An 18013-nucleotide genomic window follows, 5' to 3' on the forward strand; every position below is an offset into this window, starting at 1 on the left:
ATGGGTGCCTCCACAGCTACACAGCAGCCTATTTATATAAAATTTTGTAGTCTTTCTAAAGCAAAACATAATTTTTACTAATGCAGGACATTACATTTTAATTACTTTTAAAAAAGCTTTTTTTGTATTACTGTTCCTTTAAACGATACAGCAAAACCAGATCTTTATATAAATGCTAATGCTTTATGTGCATTGCGAATCCTCAACAGCACTTTACAAATAAAGTTATACATACATACAATGTATCAAAATGTGTTGTGGGGTATTCCACAAACACTTTAATATGCTTCTAATTTATTTGCAAATAAGTGATGCAGCATTAGAATATCTATTTCTGTATACAGGAATGAGATGGTACCTCTAATCAAATTTTGTTTTATGTATGCTGTGTATGGGTAAAAAATTATATTTACATAGATCCTAAATATAAACAAAATACAATACAAACTGTATAAAACAGACAAGGTAGCCATTCTATACACTCAAAACACTGTTTCAGAAACTTCCCTTCTCATAGAAAATAACCACTTTTTATATTATCAAGAGAAAATCGTGGCTACGGGATGTTCACATTCTGAAATCATATGCTCAAATGTATCACAACTCATTCACCATTTAGATTTAATGTTGACACATAAAAGGCTTGAACTCCACAGGAGCCAATTTACTTGTTTCTAGTGTAAATGAAATGTAAAGTGATGCTCTATAATACAAAGGCACAACAATCTACTTCATGGAATGCTCTGCACATGGATGCAAACAGTTCCAATAAAAGTACAGGTATGAGACCTGTTATCCAGAATGCTTGGGACCTGGGGTTTTCCGGATAACAGATCTTTTTGTAATATGGATCTTCACATCTTAAGTCTACTAGAAAATCATTTAAACATTATATAGGCTGGTTTTGCTTCCAATAAGGATTAATTATATCCTAGTTTGGACCAAGTACAAGGCACTGTTTGAATAATGCACAGAAAAAGGAAATCATTTTTAAAAATGTGGATAATTTGGATAAAATGGAGTCTATGGGAGATGGCATTTCTGTAATTCAGAACTTTCCTGATAACAGGTTTCTGGATAACAGATCCCATACCTGTATTACAGAATATACTTGCAGACTGGAAACTGGTTCAGACAGCCAAATTCTTTAAAGGCGCAGTGCAAAGTTTTGTTAACCCCTACCAAAATATACAGTGGCTCTTGCCTGGATTCATTCCTTATTATCAAAGATAATGGAGGGCACGCTGGGCTAGAAAAGCTTGCCCATATATACATTTTTTTTACAAATTTGTATTTAACGTGTTAAAATCAAATAATCCTCCCAATAATAACAGGATTAAAATCACACAAATAAACATAGAATGCTCTTGCACACTAATCAAGCAGGTGGTACTGCAATTAAACATTCTTTATCAAAGATGTATATGTAACAAACATTACAATATATATATATATATATATATATATATAATATATATATATATATATATATATATATAATGATCATATATATATATATATATATATATATATATATGTCAGCATACATTGACAATGATCACCAAGCCCATAAAGCTACCCAGCAATAAACAACAGGTATGAAAGCGGATACCCTGAACGAGAGAAATACTGCAATGTTTCGGCAAGTTCCCTTGACAAAGGCTCCTTGCCGAAACGTTGGGTTAATGCTCTCATTCAGAGTATTCGCTTTCATACTTGTATGCTGTTTATTGCTGGGTGGTATGTACTGTATCTTTATGGCTTTGATGATCATTGTCAATGTATGCTGTATATATTGTAATGTGTACATCTTTGATAAAAAATGTTTAACTGCAGTACGACCTGCTTGTTAGTGCTTGATTAGTGTGCAAGATCATTCTATGTTTAATTCCTTATTATCTCTAAGCCATGATAAAAAACAAAACAAAACATATGGAGACACATGAATAAGTGCTATGCATCCGCGTTGTTATTGGTAAAGCAGTTACTACAGGGATGCTAGCAGAAAATCAAACTTGCATGCTTCTCCACACATCTGTTAACCAGCAGTTTTCTGCTACATTGTCCAAGTCAGGAACACAGACTTGGCACAGAATTGCAGGTGACAGGCAGGTATTGATTTAATTGCAAATAACTAAGAGCACAGGTATTTTGCAATAAATGTATGCTGGAAAGTTGCTTAGAATTTCCAATTTCTTTGACTAGGCAAATCTTATAGGGTTTACACCTGGTTGAAGGTGTGCTGGTGGCATGTGCACCAATCTGCCCCAGTCCTGCTACGGCCTTTAGTTGTGGTTGGATAAAAGAATGGCGACTTTGCGCTGTCGGGGTGCAATTGTTGGCTAACAGCTGGGGGGCTGCAGGTTGGACACCCCGAATGAAGGAAAGTAGGACGGAGCTTGTGCATAGAGAAGATGTATTCCAATCCTTAAATCTGCTCTTACCAAGCTTCTCCCGTGATTCCTCTAGGTTCTGGATTTGGTTCTCCAGGAAAAGCATTAAGACCCCAAAGGTCAGCACTGCCAGCAGCTGCAACTTGGGCGGCATCATAATCCGTAAGAGCCCCATCAAATTGATCTATGGCACCATAACGTGGGCATCAGGAGTGGGATAAGGGCGCTGCGGCTTCCCGCTCTCCAGGCACACTTGATACGGACGCAGCGACAAAGAGCAGCGTGAGCCTCAGTCACCAGCAGCTTCAGACAGCCCCGCTCCCAGCCTACAGTAAACACCCGCCGCTACTCCGGCGAAAAGCTGCAGCATAAGCAGCGCCAGCCCATTGCGTTTCACGTCACTTCACCCCGCCCACAACGTGTTACGTGTGTCACGCAGACTCCGCCCAGTTAGTAGACCTTCCAGGTGCTGGTTGCCAAGCAACAAACCACAGCAACCTTCTCGTTTTTCATTGGTTATAGCTGGGCACTAACCGACTGGAATCCAAGTTGTTCTAAAACAGATGAATGATAATGGTGGTATAGAGCTCAGGACCCGGACTGAGACAGAGCTGTCCAAAGTGTGCCTGCAACAGACCTGAAAATGATTGGTCCCTGTCAAAGAGCAACTCAGGCAGCCGTGCAGCTGTCTGTCAGTATATTTACACTGCTATATCACTCCACGTACAGATCCTGCGTTCATGTGATTCTGAGAGTTTTAATCTTACTACAGCTGGTGCTCCGACTTGGTCGACACCTCCTAGAACTTTCCCTGCTCTGTTAAATAAATATTAGTCGTTCCAGGATTGTGCTCCAAGTAGTTCCTGGTGCCGACTGTACAGGCGCTTATAAAAGCAGCAGCTTGTGGGAGGGGCTCAGCAGTGCCTGGTGGGAAGATGGCGGCGGAGAGGATGCTGCTGTGGTTGGTGGCTGTGCTACAGGCGGTAGGTGCTGCAGTTTTCGGGCAAATTCTCTGGCCAGCGGAAGGGTTTATTTATTAGGCTGTAGTCACCGCGGTGCGGTGGGTGATAGTTTGCGCGGAAGCACACAACTGTGGGAGCTGAGTGAGGTGACGTGGCCCAGAGCTACTTCCTGTATTTACCGGTAGACCCGGAACAGTCGAGTTCGCTGGAATCTCTATTCTCAGGGGAGAGGAATGGCTTCTTTGGAACAGTCACAGAGTCAGGTGTTGTCCCAGTTGTAACCATCTATGATAAAGAACCAGTGACCCCGAAAATAAAAGCGCTGTACTTTAACATAATGAACTGTTTCACTGCACTGGTGCAAATGTGTTTGATTCTAAAGTACTCCTATAGTTTATAGAAGGAATCTGCTGTGTAGCCATTGGGGCAGCCACTCAAGCTTAATATGCCAAAAAGACACAGGTGACACTGTAGAATACAATGGCTTTACTTCTTACACAGGAAGATAAAGAGGTCAAATGCCATTCATGGCTCTCTACAGAATATATAGGAAGAAAAAAACCTTTTAATTGTATAACGCTGGGCATTTCATTGACCATAAATCGTTTTTCCGATGGTTCACCAGAATTAAATACTTTTCCCAATGACTTTCTATTTTCTATGTGTGATCGTTTTTCTTAAAATTTAATTTTTCACCTTCTGAAGCAGCTCTGGGAGGGGGTGTCGCCGACCCTGTAAACTGTTCTAAAGAGATACATTTAGTTGATACATTTCTTATCTTTGTCCCTGCTGAGCAGAATCTCTGGGTTTCATTACAGGCAGTTGTTAGAATTGATACAATAGTTGCTAATACTCCAGAGATGCTGCTGAGAAATGTATCAACCGAATGTTGCAAAATTGTAACAGTTTAGAGTCTGCACCTGAATTATTGAGCTGCCAGATTCACACCAGAGACCGGGACATTCAACTTTAAACTTAGATTTTGGAAAAACAGCAAAAAAATAAATAACGGAAGGTAATTGGGAAAAAAAAGTCTTTATTTCTGGGGAACAATCTGAAAACAACTGAACTGAAAAAACTGTTCGGAAGGTGACCCACCCCTTTAAATAAAAAAATAAAAAAAAGTATAAATCTATATTCTCTTTGGGGTTACTATTTCTTTCATCGTGGTTGCATTGGGTCTGCAATGTAAGGATGTCTAGTGTGAATCCAATCCTGCCCAACATTTGACAGACAGACAAAGATGTTGAGCAGAGGCTATAAATTGTATTTAACAGCTGGAGGGTTGCAGCTTTTGCATACCTGTGCTGCATTATTGTGGCCCTTCTGCAATTCCTGGTCCCCTTTGGTCTTTTAACTCAGTCCTGACTTGATCAGTGATCATAAAGGACCAGGCCCAGACTGGCAATCTGTGGTTTCTGGTGATACTACTGAATGTGTCAAGGTTTTCTCCATATCATTTGTCCTGGGGAGAGTTGATAAAGGGCAACAGACCAATCCGTAATTTTACCTTACTGTTGCTGGGTGATCTCCAGGCTAACGGAGCTCAAATTCATTCTGCATATTGTCAGTCCCTATGCCTCTTTTCACAATGAAGTTATTAGGCATATTTATCGAATGTTAAAAAGAGCTTGCTCTAGTTCACCGGAGGTAAATAATATACATTAAAGGGATACTGTCATGGGGGGAAAAAACATTTTTTTTTCAAAATCAATCTGTTAATAGTGCTGCTCCAGCAGAATTCTGCACTGAAATTCTGCACTGAAATCCATTTCTCAAAGGAGCAAACAGATTTTTTTACATTCAGTTTTGAAAGCTGACATGGGGCTAGACATTTTGTCAATTTCCCAGCTGCCCCAAGTCATGTGACTTGTGCTCTGATAAACTTCAATCATTCTTTACTGCTGTAGTGCAAGTTGGAGTAATATCACCCCCTCCCTCCCCCCCCCAGCAGCCAAACAAAAGAACAATGGGAAGGTAACTAGATAACAGCTCCCTAACAAAAGATAACAGCTGCCTGGTAGATCTAAGAACAACACTCACTAGTAAAAACCCATGTCCCACGGAGACTCCTTCAGTTAGATTGAGAAGGGAAAAACAGCAGCCTGCCTTAGAAAGCATTTCTCTCCTAAAGTGCAGGCACAAGTCACCTGATCAGGGGCAGCTGGGAAATTGACAAAATGTCTAGCCCCATGTCTGATTTCAAAATTGAATTTAAAAAAAATTTGTTTGCTTTTTTGAGAAATGTATTTCAGTGCAGAAGTCTGCTGGAGTAGCACTATTAACTGATGTGTTTTGAAAAAAAAAAACATGTTTTCTGATGACAGGATCCCTTTAAAATTGATAGATGTGCCCTTAAAACCCCACACAAATGAACAGAGGAAAAGTTTGCCTTTTGAAAACAGTGCCCCTAAATTGCCCTTGCAAGTGACTAGAAAGCAGTAACATTTCCCTCTGAACTGTGCTCTTTGGCCTCTTGATAAATATGTCCTTATGTATCTGAAACTGCACAAGTAGTAATCTTCTATGGCACGTCATGCAGGCCAAGCCACCACAATGTGCTTCTTGAGTTGTACTTTTTTTTCTGGCTTCTAAGCCATTAAATCCTTAGAAAGGCGAAAAAGGACCGCACATGCTCACCGCTCTCCCCTCAGATCAGGTGCTCCGTCCAACAGTGTCCCCACTGTAAACACGACAAGAACTCGAAGAAAGACGGCACTTCTGAAAATAAGGTTTATTGGAATTCCTGCTGAGAAAAAAACCTTGCGCGTTTCGGGAGTTATCCCTTAGTCATAGGTCATAGGTCATAACCTATGACTAAGGGATAACTCCCGAAACGCGTAAGGTTTGTGTGTCTCCTATTGGCTGCCAGATAGTGATGTAAGCACTTGGTGTGTGCAGTAACACTTGTGGAAAACTATACCCCTGAACAATGCAGGTCTCAAAACGGCTCGTGTGTAAAACCCTGCTTCATGTAAATGTTTCGGAAAAAATATAAGGGGACCCTGGGACCATACAATTTTACTGTGCATAAAAATAAAACAAGGGCACACATTCATGTTTTATCACAAGTAAATTAACAGACAAAATTCTGTCTTTTAGTCCTACAGTTCTGTCTTTTATTGGTAACAATCTCGCTCTTACAATGACCTTCCTTTTCCATGATACTCATACCATTACAACATTGTATTGGTAGCTGGTTCCTGCAAACAATAATAGATGTGTGCAATGCATTGAAGGAACTTGAGTCTTGGCCAGAGAAGTGTGGATTTCTATAGTTCTGCAAACTGAGAAGGCCCTTGCCTGAAACCGCTTTCGGTTATGTAATTTACAAATACAGTTTAACAATTAAAATTTATAGCTAATAGAAAGTGGTCTAGAATCACACTTTTATTTATTATGAATGGAAAAGAAATCACTTTTGGGTGGACATCTCCTTTAAAAGGGTTAATAACTTTAAAAATTTAAGTATCTCTCTAGTTTGGCATTTAAAGCAACAGTAATACCAAAAAATTAAAGTGTTTTAAAGTAATGAAAATATAATAAAATATTGCCCTGCACTGATAAAACTGATCTGTTTGCTTCAGAAACACTATTATATTTCATATAAACAAGCTGCTGTGTATTGGTTGTAGAAATTGAAAAAAGGTTATACAGTATGGCACAGGATAAATAGTGGGTAACGGATAACACCATTATGTTCTACAGAATCTGCTGTTTAACCTGAGCCTTTTCTCCTTTGATTGGCTGCCCCCATTGCTACAAGATAGCTTATTTATATAAACAATAGTAGTGTTTCTGAAGTGTTGCCCTACACTGGTAAAATTGATCTTTTTTGCTTCAGAAACACTACTATAAACAAGCTGTTTAGCAATGGCGGAAATTTAAAAACGGCTATATGGCACAGGTTAAATAATGGATAGCAGACACCACCATTATGTGAGCTTATCTGCTATAGCTGTGTAACGTGGGCCTTTTTCTTCTTGGAATGGCTGCCCCCCTATTGCTACACAGCAGCTTATTATATATTTTTCTGAAGCAAAACAGCAGTTTTACCAGTGCATGGCAACACATTATTTTTTTTTATTACTTTTAAAACACTTTCATTTTTTTGATGTTAATGTTCCTTTAGTGTTATATACCCTAGCGACCAGGCAGTGGTCTGAATAAAATGGCTAATTTGAAGGTGCTAGAGTGTGGCGATCTGGTTGCCAGTTGTGGTAGCTGTGCTATTTCTAGAGTACTATGTACACTTAAATTCCTATGGCGAGAGCTTAGTGTGACCAAAGGAAGCACTGCATAACCTACACACTATGTGCTGCTGGTAGCTTAGGGGCGCTTCTGATAAAGATAAAGCTGCACTGCTTAGTAGTTGGTAATAGTTGGTTATAGTTTTAGGAATGTGTCTGCATCCCTTTAATGAATGTTTTGAGAACAAGAGCGGAAAAATCTTCAAATTGCATATTCTCCTCCAAACCCTCAGTTGGTGCTTCATCTACTTAAAATATCTTTTTCAGCTGGCGTCTTATGGTGCAGAGCTCTCTTCAGAAGCATGCAGAGATCTTGGCTTCTCCAGCAATTTATTGTGCAGTTCCTGTGACTTGCTTGGGCAGTTTGGTCTAAATGAAATAAACTCATTCTGCAGGCAGTGCTGTCAGGAAGAAGTACACCTAGAGTCTAAAAAGGTATTCTTAAAACTGTATGTATACCCTATAAAATGTTTGCATGACAAAGGAAACCAATGGGCTCTTATGTTTTTCCTCTAATAGGGTGTGACTCCATATAGTCGATAGGAATCTTTTTGCTTAAGTCAGGTAGATGCATTTCCTCATGCATAAACTTCCATCTGCCATTAGCAAAGCTTTCCCTATCGATTGTATTCAGAAGCGATTTGCCATGCATCATCTTGCACCACTGATTTAGCTGGCTTCATGTAGTCTGAACTATTACCTATCCACAAAATTATTACTGGGGAATTCTGCTCAGCAGGGACAAAAATTAAGAACTGTATCAATTTAGAACAGTTTACAGAGTAGGTGACCCCCCCCCCCCTTTCAAAGCTGCTTTAGAAAGACCTAACAAGGTGAAAAATGAAACTTTAAAGGGGTTGTTCACCATTGAGATAACTTTTAGTATGCTGTAGACAGTGATATTCTGAGACAATTTGCAATTTGTTTTAACTTTTTATTATTGAAGGTTTTTGAGTTATTTAGCTTTTTATTCAGCAGCTCTTCAATTTGCATCTTAACCAACCTGGTAACTAGGGTCCAAATTACCCTAGCAACCATGCATTGATTTGAACAAGAGACTGGAATATGAATAGGAGAGGCCTGAATAGAAGGATCAGTAATAAAAAGTAACAATAGCTTTACAGAACATTTGTTTTTTAGAAGGGAGTCGGCGACGCCCATTTGAAAGCTGCAAAGAGTCAAAAAAAAAAAAGGCAAATAACTATAAAAAATAAAAAAATGAAATCCAATTGAAAAGTTTATTAAAATTGACCATTCTATAGCATAATAAGTTACCTGAAAGGTGAACCACCCCTTTAAAGGGCACCTGTTGGGAGAAAATATTTTTCCCCAACCAAAGATGCAAGCTAATAGTCTGCATTATGGTTGGGGGTAACAGTAGTTTTTTGTTTTTGTTTTTTTTAAATTGCCCCCTACTAGCACTAGGGCACTCTCTCACTGGGAGGGGCTCTATTAGCCCACACCTTTTGGTTGTGGAAAATATTTTCACTCAACAGGTGCTCTTTAAACATCAATATTGGAAAAACTGTCACAAATAGAAAAAAGAAAGTAATTGGAAAAACGTAATTTCTGAAAACAAATGAACTCAAAAAAAGTGTTTGAAGGTGAACAACTCCTTTTAAAATTTTCCCAGGACCCAATATCCTTAAGGATTGTACCACTGAAAATATGATATGGGCAGGATTTCTTTGTTTCCATATTGCTTAAAGTGATGCACTAAAAACTGCTCTTCCAAATATTAATATATATTGGATTAGAGTGAATAAAGTACCCTGTATTTTAAAGGATATTATTGTATTAGGATATTATAAGTTACAGAAGAGTTCCATGACCATATAAAACCATATGACCATATAAAAACTCAAGGCAGTGTTTTTATACAGGTCATGGGACTCTTAAGGGGATGCTACACAATTTCAATGAGTCCTGTGACAGAAATTACCACTAAGCGCCGATTATAACCGATTGCATCACTAATCACCGTTTTATATAGTGAATAAAGTACCCTCTTGTAAATTATAAGGATATTATAAGTTACCGAGGAGTTTCATGACCATATAAAAACACGAGTGTTTTTATACAGGTCATTGAACTCCGAGGTAACTTATTTTGCAACAGGGGATACTTTATTATAAATTGAAATCAATTTAGGTCGCACTCACTTGTCTGCAACTTTGTTCACGGGTGCACTTTTCCCACGTGTCCTTCCACACGTATGCGATATTTGTTAGGAATTCAAATGGGCGGCACTCCGATTAAAAGAAAAGCCTTTATTTTTCACATGCAGGGCAACAGCTGTTGCCCTGCATGTGAAAAATAAAGGCTTTTCTTTTAATCGGAGTGCTGCCCATTTGAATTCCTAACAGATACTTTATTATAATACACAAGTTTCAGTGGGTCATGTGAAAGAAATGACATCACTTCTCACCGTTTATAACTGATGACATCAGTACTCACCGTTTATAAGGATATAATTTACAAGATATTCTTGGCTCTTGAGTATTACAAGTTGGCTATAGGTCATGTTGATCATTTTTCGCTGATAAGTGATTTTGTAAGTAATTATTGCTTAAACCTGACTTTTGCCAACATGACTGACCCTTTTCAACCAGAGTCTGTAATGCAAACTGACTACTGCTGTACAAGTATGGCAGGACCCTCATACAAGAACATGAGACATCAGATGGGCAAATTATAAAAGCATTGGGCAAATACTTTTATTGCAAAATTATAAATAGCATGCAAAGACAATGTTGTGATGTATTAAAAAGGGTTAATTTCTGTTGTCCGTATCTTTAAAAAAAAAAAAAAAAAAGCTAGACCACAATGAAAACTGCTTCTAGTGGCCAAATTCTTATTAAACCAGGAAAATGCATCTTTGTGTTGGCTTGACTTCCATTGTCCATAGTCAAATATCCCACTCATTCACTTAAGAGTAGCAACTGAGCCACAGGTGCAAGACTCCATATTGCTAAACAATACATTTCAATTGTTTTCAGAAACTGGCAAGTTTTATTTTAGGGTTAATTAAAAAGTATATCCCCGACTTTGCCAGGGACGATCCATTCGTGGATTGTTTCATGCAAGATAGTTTTTTAGATTGAGAGATCTAAAAATTCCTTAATAGTAACACATACAGCAGGCACTTGTCTGCCTTGCCATCTGTTTCATGTGCAGCATATACATCCTATTGTAACATTTCTGCTCCAACACGTCTGTGCCTTCTTAGCAGACAGGATGGTTTATTTGGCACATTTTTGCCATTGTTATGTGATGATGTGGTGGCAACAGAAATGAGGATTCACAAGTGCACTATTGTCTGTGAAACTAGTAATATAATTACATTTCATCTAGTAACAGTCGGCCATTCACAGTTCTAAATAAAGCTGATTGAATCCAATTATATTGAGACTAAAAAGCGCAGCTGCTAGTTGTATGAATCTCTGCCATTCTTGTTATGACACAAGTACACTTGATTATCTATAAATACCAGGGGCAGAAGGAGTAAAGAGCCAGACACATTTGAGACTCTCTCCTGTAATACACAAAGCATTGAACACATTTTTAAACACTCCACTCTCTTCGCGTGTGTGTGTGTATTATTTATAATACACTTAAACATCAGAAAGGGGAATATGCTACTGGTTAGGTGTTTTAAAACTATATTTAATTATCTTTAAAGGAATCATTCAGTGTAAAAACAAAAACTGGGTAAACAGCCTGTGCAAAATAAAAAATGTTTTCCAATATAGTTAGGCAAAAATGTAATGTAAAAAGGCTGGAGTGACTGGATGTCTAATATAATAGCCACAACACTACTTCAGTGACTTGAGGGGGGGGTCATAACTGTTGCTTTTGAATCTGACATACATGCCAAGGATCAATTGCAAACTCACTAAACACTTATGTCCCATGTGGGCTAAAGTCGCTGACTAAAGCAAAGCAGGAAGTAGTGTTCGGGCCATTATGTTAGACATCAAGTCTTTACAGATAACATTTTTACGAACTATATTAGAACATTTTTATTTTGTGCAGCCTATGTAGTTAACCGGTTTTAATTTTTATCCTAAACTCAGACCTGATATTTCTTGGCTGTATCTTCATTAATGCGTGTGACTTCATATACCCTATATATTAGCTATGCAAATGACCATAAGCTACTTTCCAGCAGCCAGTCATCTGACTAGAGACCCCTCAACTATGTGGCCTTGTCTGTAAACATTTACATATATACATCCATGCTTAAACTTGTACATTTTTCTCTTTAGAGATATCCAGGTGCTGTACTTGAAATCTGTGGATGAAAATTGGGGAGGTTTCCTCAGGTCCAGGGTATGTACAGATTAAATATTTGTGTAGTTTGAATGGAAATAGTGTTTGGTTTTCTTTTTATGGGAAGGGCTAGTCAGAACCAGTTAGTCAAAACCAGTAACAGGAGAGGACGGGCTTCTGATTGCTTGTTTGGTTTGCATTAGCCTTGTAAATGTTTAGTTTGTATTTATTCATACATTAAGAATAATTGCAGCACTTAAACCATGTCAGGAGCATGAAAATACTTTGTAATTAAGTTTTCAAAAGCATTTTTCAAAAGCAGACCTGTCGCCTACACACACAAAGTTGCATAATGAAAGTGCTTTGCAAATTAAACATGGAACCCAAATTATTCTTTTTTCATTAAAACATCCATACCTGTTATAAAGGTGTTTAAATATCTGAGCTGTCAATCCTATATTGCCTCGATGCATAGAGGTGGGGCAGTGAATCACTTTTCATTCAGCAATTCCTACACGTCACTGCACTCCTCATATTTCTCCTTTCCTCAGCAGGCTCTATAATTATGTAGAGCACTGTGCATGGACATTAGGCCCCACACTCGGGTGCACACACACACAAGATTTTGGGGTGATACATACAGTACATACAAAATGGCTCTTGCCTATGTGCTGTGATTCTGTAATTCTATTTAAATAATAAATATAGTGCAAGTAAAGTTTATTTTGCTCAACTAACATGATAGAGAAGAATCTGGATTTATTTCTTGGGGTGATGGGTCCTTTAAATGCGATGGTAAAGTGAAATACAAGTATTTTAGTTCCTCCTCGGCTCCTTCTGTAGATGACTGCGCTGATACACTTAAAGTAAAATTAGAACTTTCAGGGTCCAAAAACTTCGGAGGGGGGGGGGTGAATTCATGAAATAACATTTTACCCTTTTGAATATGAAATACCTTTGTTTTGCAGCTTTTGTCAGGAGCGAGAAACCTAAACTCTTCAAGGGTCTGCAGATTAAGGTGATTATTCTTAGTATTTCCAGTGTCAGTATAAAAGTACCAGAGTGACACTACAGGTTCCGTTTCCAGCTTTACATGTGTTTAATAGCAACATGAGCAGGCGCAAAATATTGTGGCACTAAAAGGGTTAAATGATAACACATAGTAACCAAGAGATTAAAGTGGTAGCATTCTGACTATTGTAATTTTTAATAAAATATATTTTCTTTTAATCATTCCCTTCTTTCTAATTTTGTTTTACGTGGAGTTACAGGCATGGGACCTGTTATCCAGATTGCTTTGTATCTGGGGTTTTCCGAATAACAGATCTTTCTCTTATTTTGGATAATACCTTGCGTCTACTAGAAAATCATGTAAACGTTAAATAAACCCAATAGGCTGGGTTTGCCTCCAATAAGGATTAAATATATCTTACTTTGGATAAAGTACAAGGTACTGTTATATTATTACAGAGAAAAAATTTGGATTATTTGTCTAAAATGGAGTCTAAAATAAGTCTGTAATTCATAGCTTTCTAAAAAACTGATCCCATACCTGTAGTAAGATCTGTATAAACAAACCCCTGCCTTGGCCTGACACCCCTTCCCCTGGAGACTTGTGTGAATTAAGGACCAACTATTTTAGATTCCTTAATCTATAGGGTAGTATTTTTGCATGTTTACCCAAGTCTCCCTTATTCGTGATTAAAGGGATCCTGTCATCGGAAAACATGTTTTTTCCAAAACGCATCAGTTAATAGTGCTACTCCAGCAGAATTCTGCACTGAAATACATTTCTCAAAAGAGCAAACAGATTTTTTTTATATTCAATTGAAATCTGATCTGGGGCTAGACATTTTGTCAATTTCCCAGCTGCCCCTGGTCATGTGACTTGTGCCTGAACTTTAGGAGAGAAATGCTTTCTGGCAGGCTGCTGTTTTTCCTTCTCAATGTAACTGAATGTGTCTCAGTGGGACATGGGTTTTTACTATTGAGTGTTGTTCTTAGATCTACCAGGCAGCTGTTATCTTGTGTTAGGGAGCTGTTATCTGGTTACCTTCCCATTGTTCTTTTGTTTGGCTGCTGGGGGGGAAAAGGGAGGAGGGTGATATCACTCCAACTTGCAGTACAGCAGTAAAGAGTGATTGAAGTTTATTCAGAGCACAAGTCACATGACTTGGGGCAGCTAGGAAATTGACAATATGTCTAGCCCCATGTCAGAATTCAAAATTGAATATAAAAAAATCAGTTTGCTCTTTTGAGAAATGGATTCAGTGCAGAATTCTGCTGGAGCAGCACTATTAACTGATTCATTTGGATTCATGACAGTATCCCTTTAAAGGAATTGTTCAGTGTAAAAATAAAAACTGGGTAAATAGATAGGCTGTGCAAAATAAAAAATGTTTCTAATATAGTTAGGCAAAAATGTATTGTATAAAGGCTGGAGTGATTTGACATATAACATGTCAGTCAGAACTCTACTTCCTGCTTTTCAGCTCTCTTGGTTTACACTGACTGGTTACCCTGGTTACCAGGCAGTAACCAATCAGAGACTTGAGGGGGAGCCACATGGGTCATATCTGTTGCTTTTGAATCTGAGCTGAATGCTGAGGATCAATTACAAACTCACTGAACAGAAATGTACCATGTGCCCCCCCTTCAAGTCACTGACTAACTCAGAGTTATAGAGCTGAAAAGCAGGAAGTTGGATTCTGGCTGTTTTATTAGACATCTGTTCACTCCAGCCTTTATACATTACATTTTTGCCTAACTAACTATATTAGAAACATTTTTTATTTTGCACAGCCTATCTATTTACCCAGTTTTTATTTTCACACTGAACTATTCCTTTAAGCTGTTCATTGGCCTTAACCAGCACCTGACTTCAAGTGAAGCAATGTCAAACACTTGTCCGTATGATGCTGCCTTTAAAATGTTACACATGGCACATTTCATTTGATGGTGTACTTATTAACAACTTGTAATTCAATCTTTTCTTTACAGTATGTACGTGGCTCCGATCCTGTTCTAAAGCTTCTGGATGAAAATGGGAACATATCTGAAGAACTGAGCATTCTGAAATGGAATACTGATAGTGTGGAAGAATTTTTAAGTGAAAAACTAGATAGAGTATAATTTGTCTAAAAAAAAAAAAAAAAAACTTAGCATTATTTTGTTTTGCATTTCTAAAATTAATTGGCAACATTTTATTTTTAAATGATAAACATGGAGTAGCCTAGCCATTGGCACTTAAGATTTACAATTGCAGCTGTCTATGAATTGGAAGTTTGCTAGTGAATAGTAGGATACAACGCTTTCCTCTGGAGCATTCTTTCATAATTCTTAATATATCTAATATCATCTTTAAGTAGCCTAAATATGTAGGGTTAATGTGCTAAGAAACTTAACACCCCCACCCTTTAAAGAACTATGCGATAGTTGTAAGAAGAGCCTCCATCCAGCCAACTGTTAACTGACAATCAATGTCCCGAGTGTTTATCCGGTGTGTTCCGTCGATATGGGCTTTAACACCACTTTTTTTTATCTTTATACAAATGGGTATTCACGCACAAGATCAAGACCCATCTAGCATTGCCCAAGAAGGTTTCTTAAATCTGCTTAATACAGCCCTTTTCAAATGTGGTTCAATGAGTAGGGCTTGGGCCAAACAGGCTCAAAACTGCAGAAGCTTTGCTGCAAGGTTTATTCAACACTGGGTGTTGAATAAACCTTGCAGCAAAGCTTCTGCAGTTTTGAGCCTGTTTTGTCCACAACCTTTACAGAAATTGCAGTCTATTGGCTTCTAAGTGGGACAGAAGCAGTGGCGCAGGCAAGTAATGGTGTAATTGGTATCAACTTTTATTATTTTTGGGTCAAACATACCTTATCTGTTTTAATACGGATATTTTTTTTCTTTCTTGCTAAATAGGCAAAAGTGTAAAATTATAGTCCTATTCTACTTCCTGGATTACAAGCGCTCTGTATAAACAAACCCCTCTCTTCCCATTGCAAGCCTTTGGTAGGCTTTTTGATTAAGATCAGCTCATTCTCCAGAAACCTCGCAGGAGACGGTTCTCTCAGTTCATACTTTAGATACAGTGGCTGTTAAAATACTCTATTTAAATAAAGAATTCTAAAGGAATGCCATAAACGTTTAGCGGAGACAAATGATGCAAAATGGCTGCAAACTATCTTAACTCTCCATATGTAAACTGTGGTGAAAGTTTTTGACTCAAACAAATTGATTGGACAAATTTAGGGTGAGGTTGCCAAACCTAGTCTTGTGAGCTAGTGCCATTATCTTTTTATTTTTATTGTGCTTTTCAACAATGATAGGAAGCCATTGTCTGTGCACCATGCCATAAACACAGGGTGGTATTCAGTAACCATTTGTCAGCGCCGCACTCTTAAACACGTTGTCTCGGTTACACTTCCTTTACAATGATACAAGCCTTAACTCAATATTTTTATGTTAAAGGGAAAACAATCTCAAGTTTTTGCCTCTAGCCCCAGGGCACATGCCCCTAATCAATGTTTCCTCCAATTTCCTTTTTGCCATGGACACCGGTTTTTGTGTGTGCCTTAAAAACAAAGCAGTGTGTGCAGAGATGTGGGTGAATCTGATTAAGTGCTAAATTATATTATCTCATTTAATATTGCAGGGATAACAATTTGTGTGTGCTCTCCCCAATCTTTGTGTGAGTTCATGGCTTGATGGATCATTAACTGTTTTACCTGTTTAAGCTTTCACCACTTATCTTATACTTTGTTGCATGTCCTGAGCTGCACAGTGTGTCTGGTAGCCACCATTGGCTGCATCACTGTTCCAGCCGTGGCCTCCATGATTAGGAGCATGTGCACGTGGCCAAGGTCTGCTTCAAGTGAGTGTGCACCACTCACTGAGACAGACAACCAAAGATAGTGGCTGCCCTGTTGAGTAAGAGGGGTTGAGTTGCAGGGGGAACCGCTATAAGTGATTCAGTTAAGAGAAGGGCCAGGAGGTCAGTGAACTGGGGCTAAAGGCAGAAACTTGATGGTATAATAGCCCTTTAAAAAAAAAACAACCAAAAAAACAAACAATTTCACCCTGTCCTTTGGTGCCCTTAATGCTTCCATGGGCATTTTTGTATTTCTGGATTTTTCTAACTCTTTGTGTCTTGCAAAGGCAGGACCCATGATGAATGTGCTGTTTTGTTATAAAGAAGGAACTCTGGTTTGTTGCATTAGGCGTAACACATTCAGCCCATACACGTTTGTGAAGACTACACAGAAAACCTTTCATGGGCTTGTGGAGGTCTGATGTTTTGTGTGATGTGTTTGAATGTCTGGTCCTATTGCAGCAAATCTGAGTTAGAAAGGCTGATTTGTTGATGAAAGTAATAAAAACAAATAAAATTCTCAAATGATAACTTTTGACTTTCTTTTTCTGGATTAGTTTTGTGGATCAAATAACTGTGCCAAAAGCCTGTTGGAATGCATTAGCATAACTGCAGCTCAAATATCTTTATTTGACTTTACATATATTAGATATTTATCTAAAATGTCATTTACAGTAGCTCCTGAACAATTCTGGTAACTTAATGCAGACATTTAAATGAAAATGCCAATGAAAAGGGAACTGTTGAGCAAAGTTTTGTAAATATATCAGAGTAGCTGGGGCTTGTTGGGAACTAAGCTAGCATACATGCACAATCCTGTTTTTTTCATGTTATAGGAACATACAAGTAGGGTTGCCACCTGTCTGATTTTCACCAGGACAGCCTGGTTTTTGGGAGGGATGTCTAGGTGAAAACTGTCCAAATTAGGAAATATGGACAGGTTTAAAATGAATGGCGCAGATTGACTTATCGCCATGTCACACCCCAGGACCATCACCTGCCCCACCCCAACATCACAAGGACTGCTTTCAACCTGGTCTGAGTCTCAGGAGAATGTGGCAACTCTAGATAAGTGTCGCCAGGTTTTCTCAAAAGGCAATTTCATACCATTATGTGGTATGTAGGTTTTTCACTAGTCATTTCCATTAATGCCAAAGGGAAAGCATATTCCGGACATTAGTCACCTCTTGTAAATTTGCTCTACCGTGGGCAATTCATCCCATTGTGTGCCATCACCCTAATGAATGGTGCCTCAAATAATG

General features: G+C 38.3%; 2 protein-coding genes across 2 annotated transcripts in view; one reads left to right on the top strand and one right to left on the bottom strand.

Annotated features, from left to right (window-relative positions):
* Window positions 1-2713, bottom strand: part of hs2st1.L (heparan sulfate 2-O-sulfotransferase 1 L homeolog) — a 78002-nt gene extending 75289 nt beyond the window's left edge. The window contains 1 exon segment of the mRNA NM_001090279.1: window positions 2445-2713. Within this exon segment, the coding sequence (NP_001083748.1) occupies window positions 2445-2568 (124 nt within the window). The 5' untranslated portion in view covers window positions 2569-2713.
* Window positions 2714-3322: 609 nt separating this feature from the next.
* selenof.L (selenoprotein F L homeolog) lies at window positions 3323-17282 on the top strand. The gene is given in 5 exon segments (NM_001171712.2): window positions 3323-3376; window positions 7873-8040; window positions 11874-11937; window positions 12846-12895; window positions 14878-17282. Coding segments are annotated over 5 exon segments (462 nt in total). The 5' UTR covers window positions 3323-3328; the 3' UTR covers window positions 15010-17282.
* Window positions 17283-18013: the final 731 nt, after the last annotated feature.

This window comes from Xenopus laevis, chromosome 4L (genome assembly GCF_017654675.1).
Source record: "Xenopus laevis strain J_2021 chromosome 4L, Xenopus_laevis_v10.1, whole genome shotgun sequence".
Lineage (NCBI taxonomy): Eukaryota > Metazoa > Chordata > Amphibia > Anura > Pipidae > Xenopus > Xenopus laevis.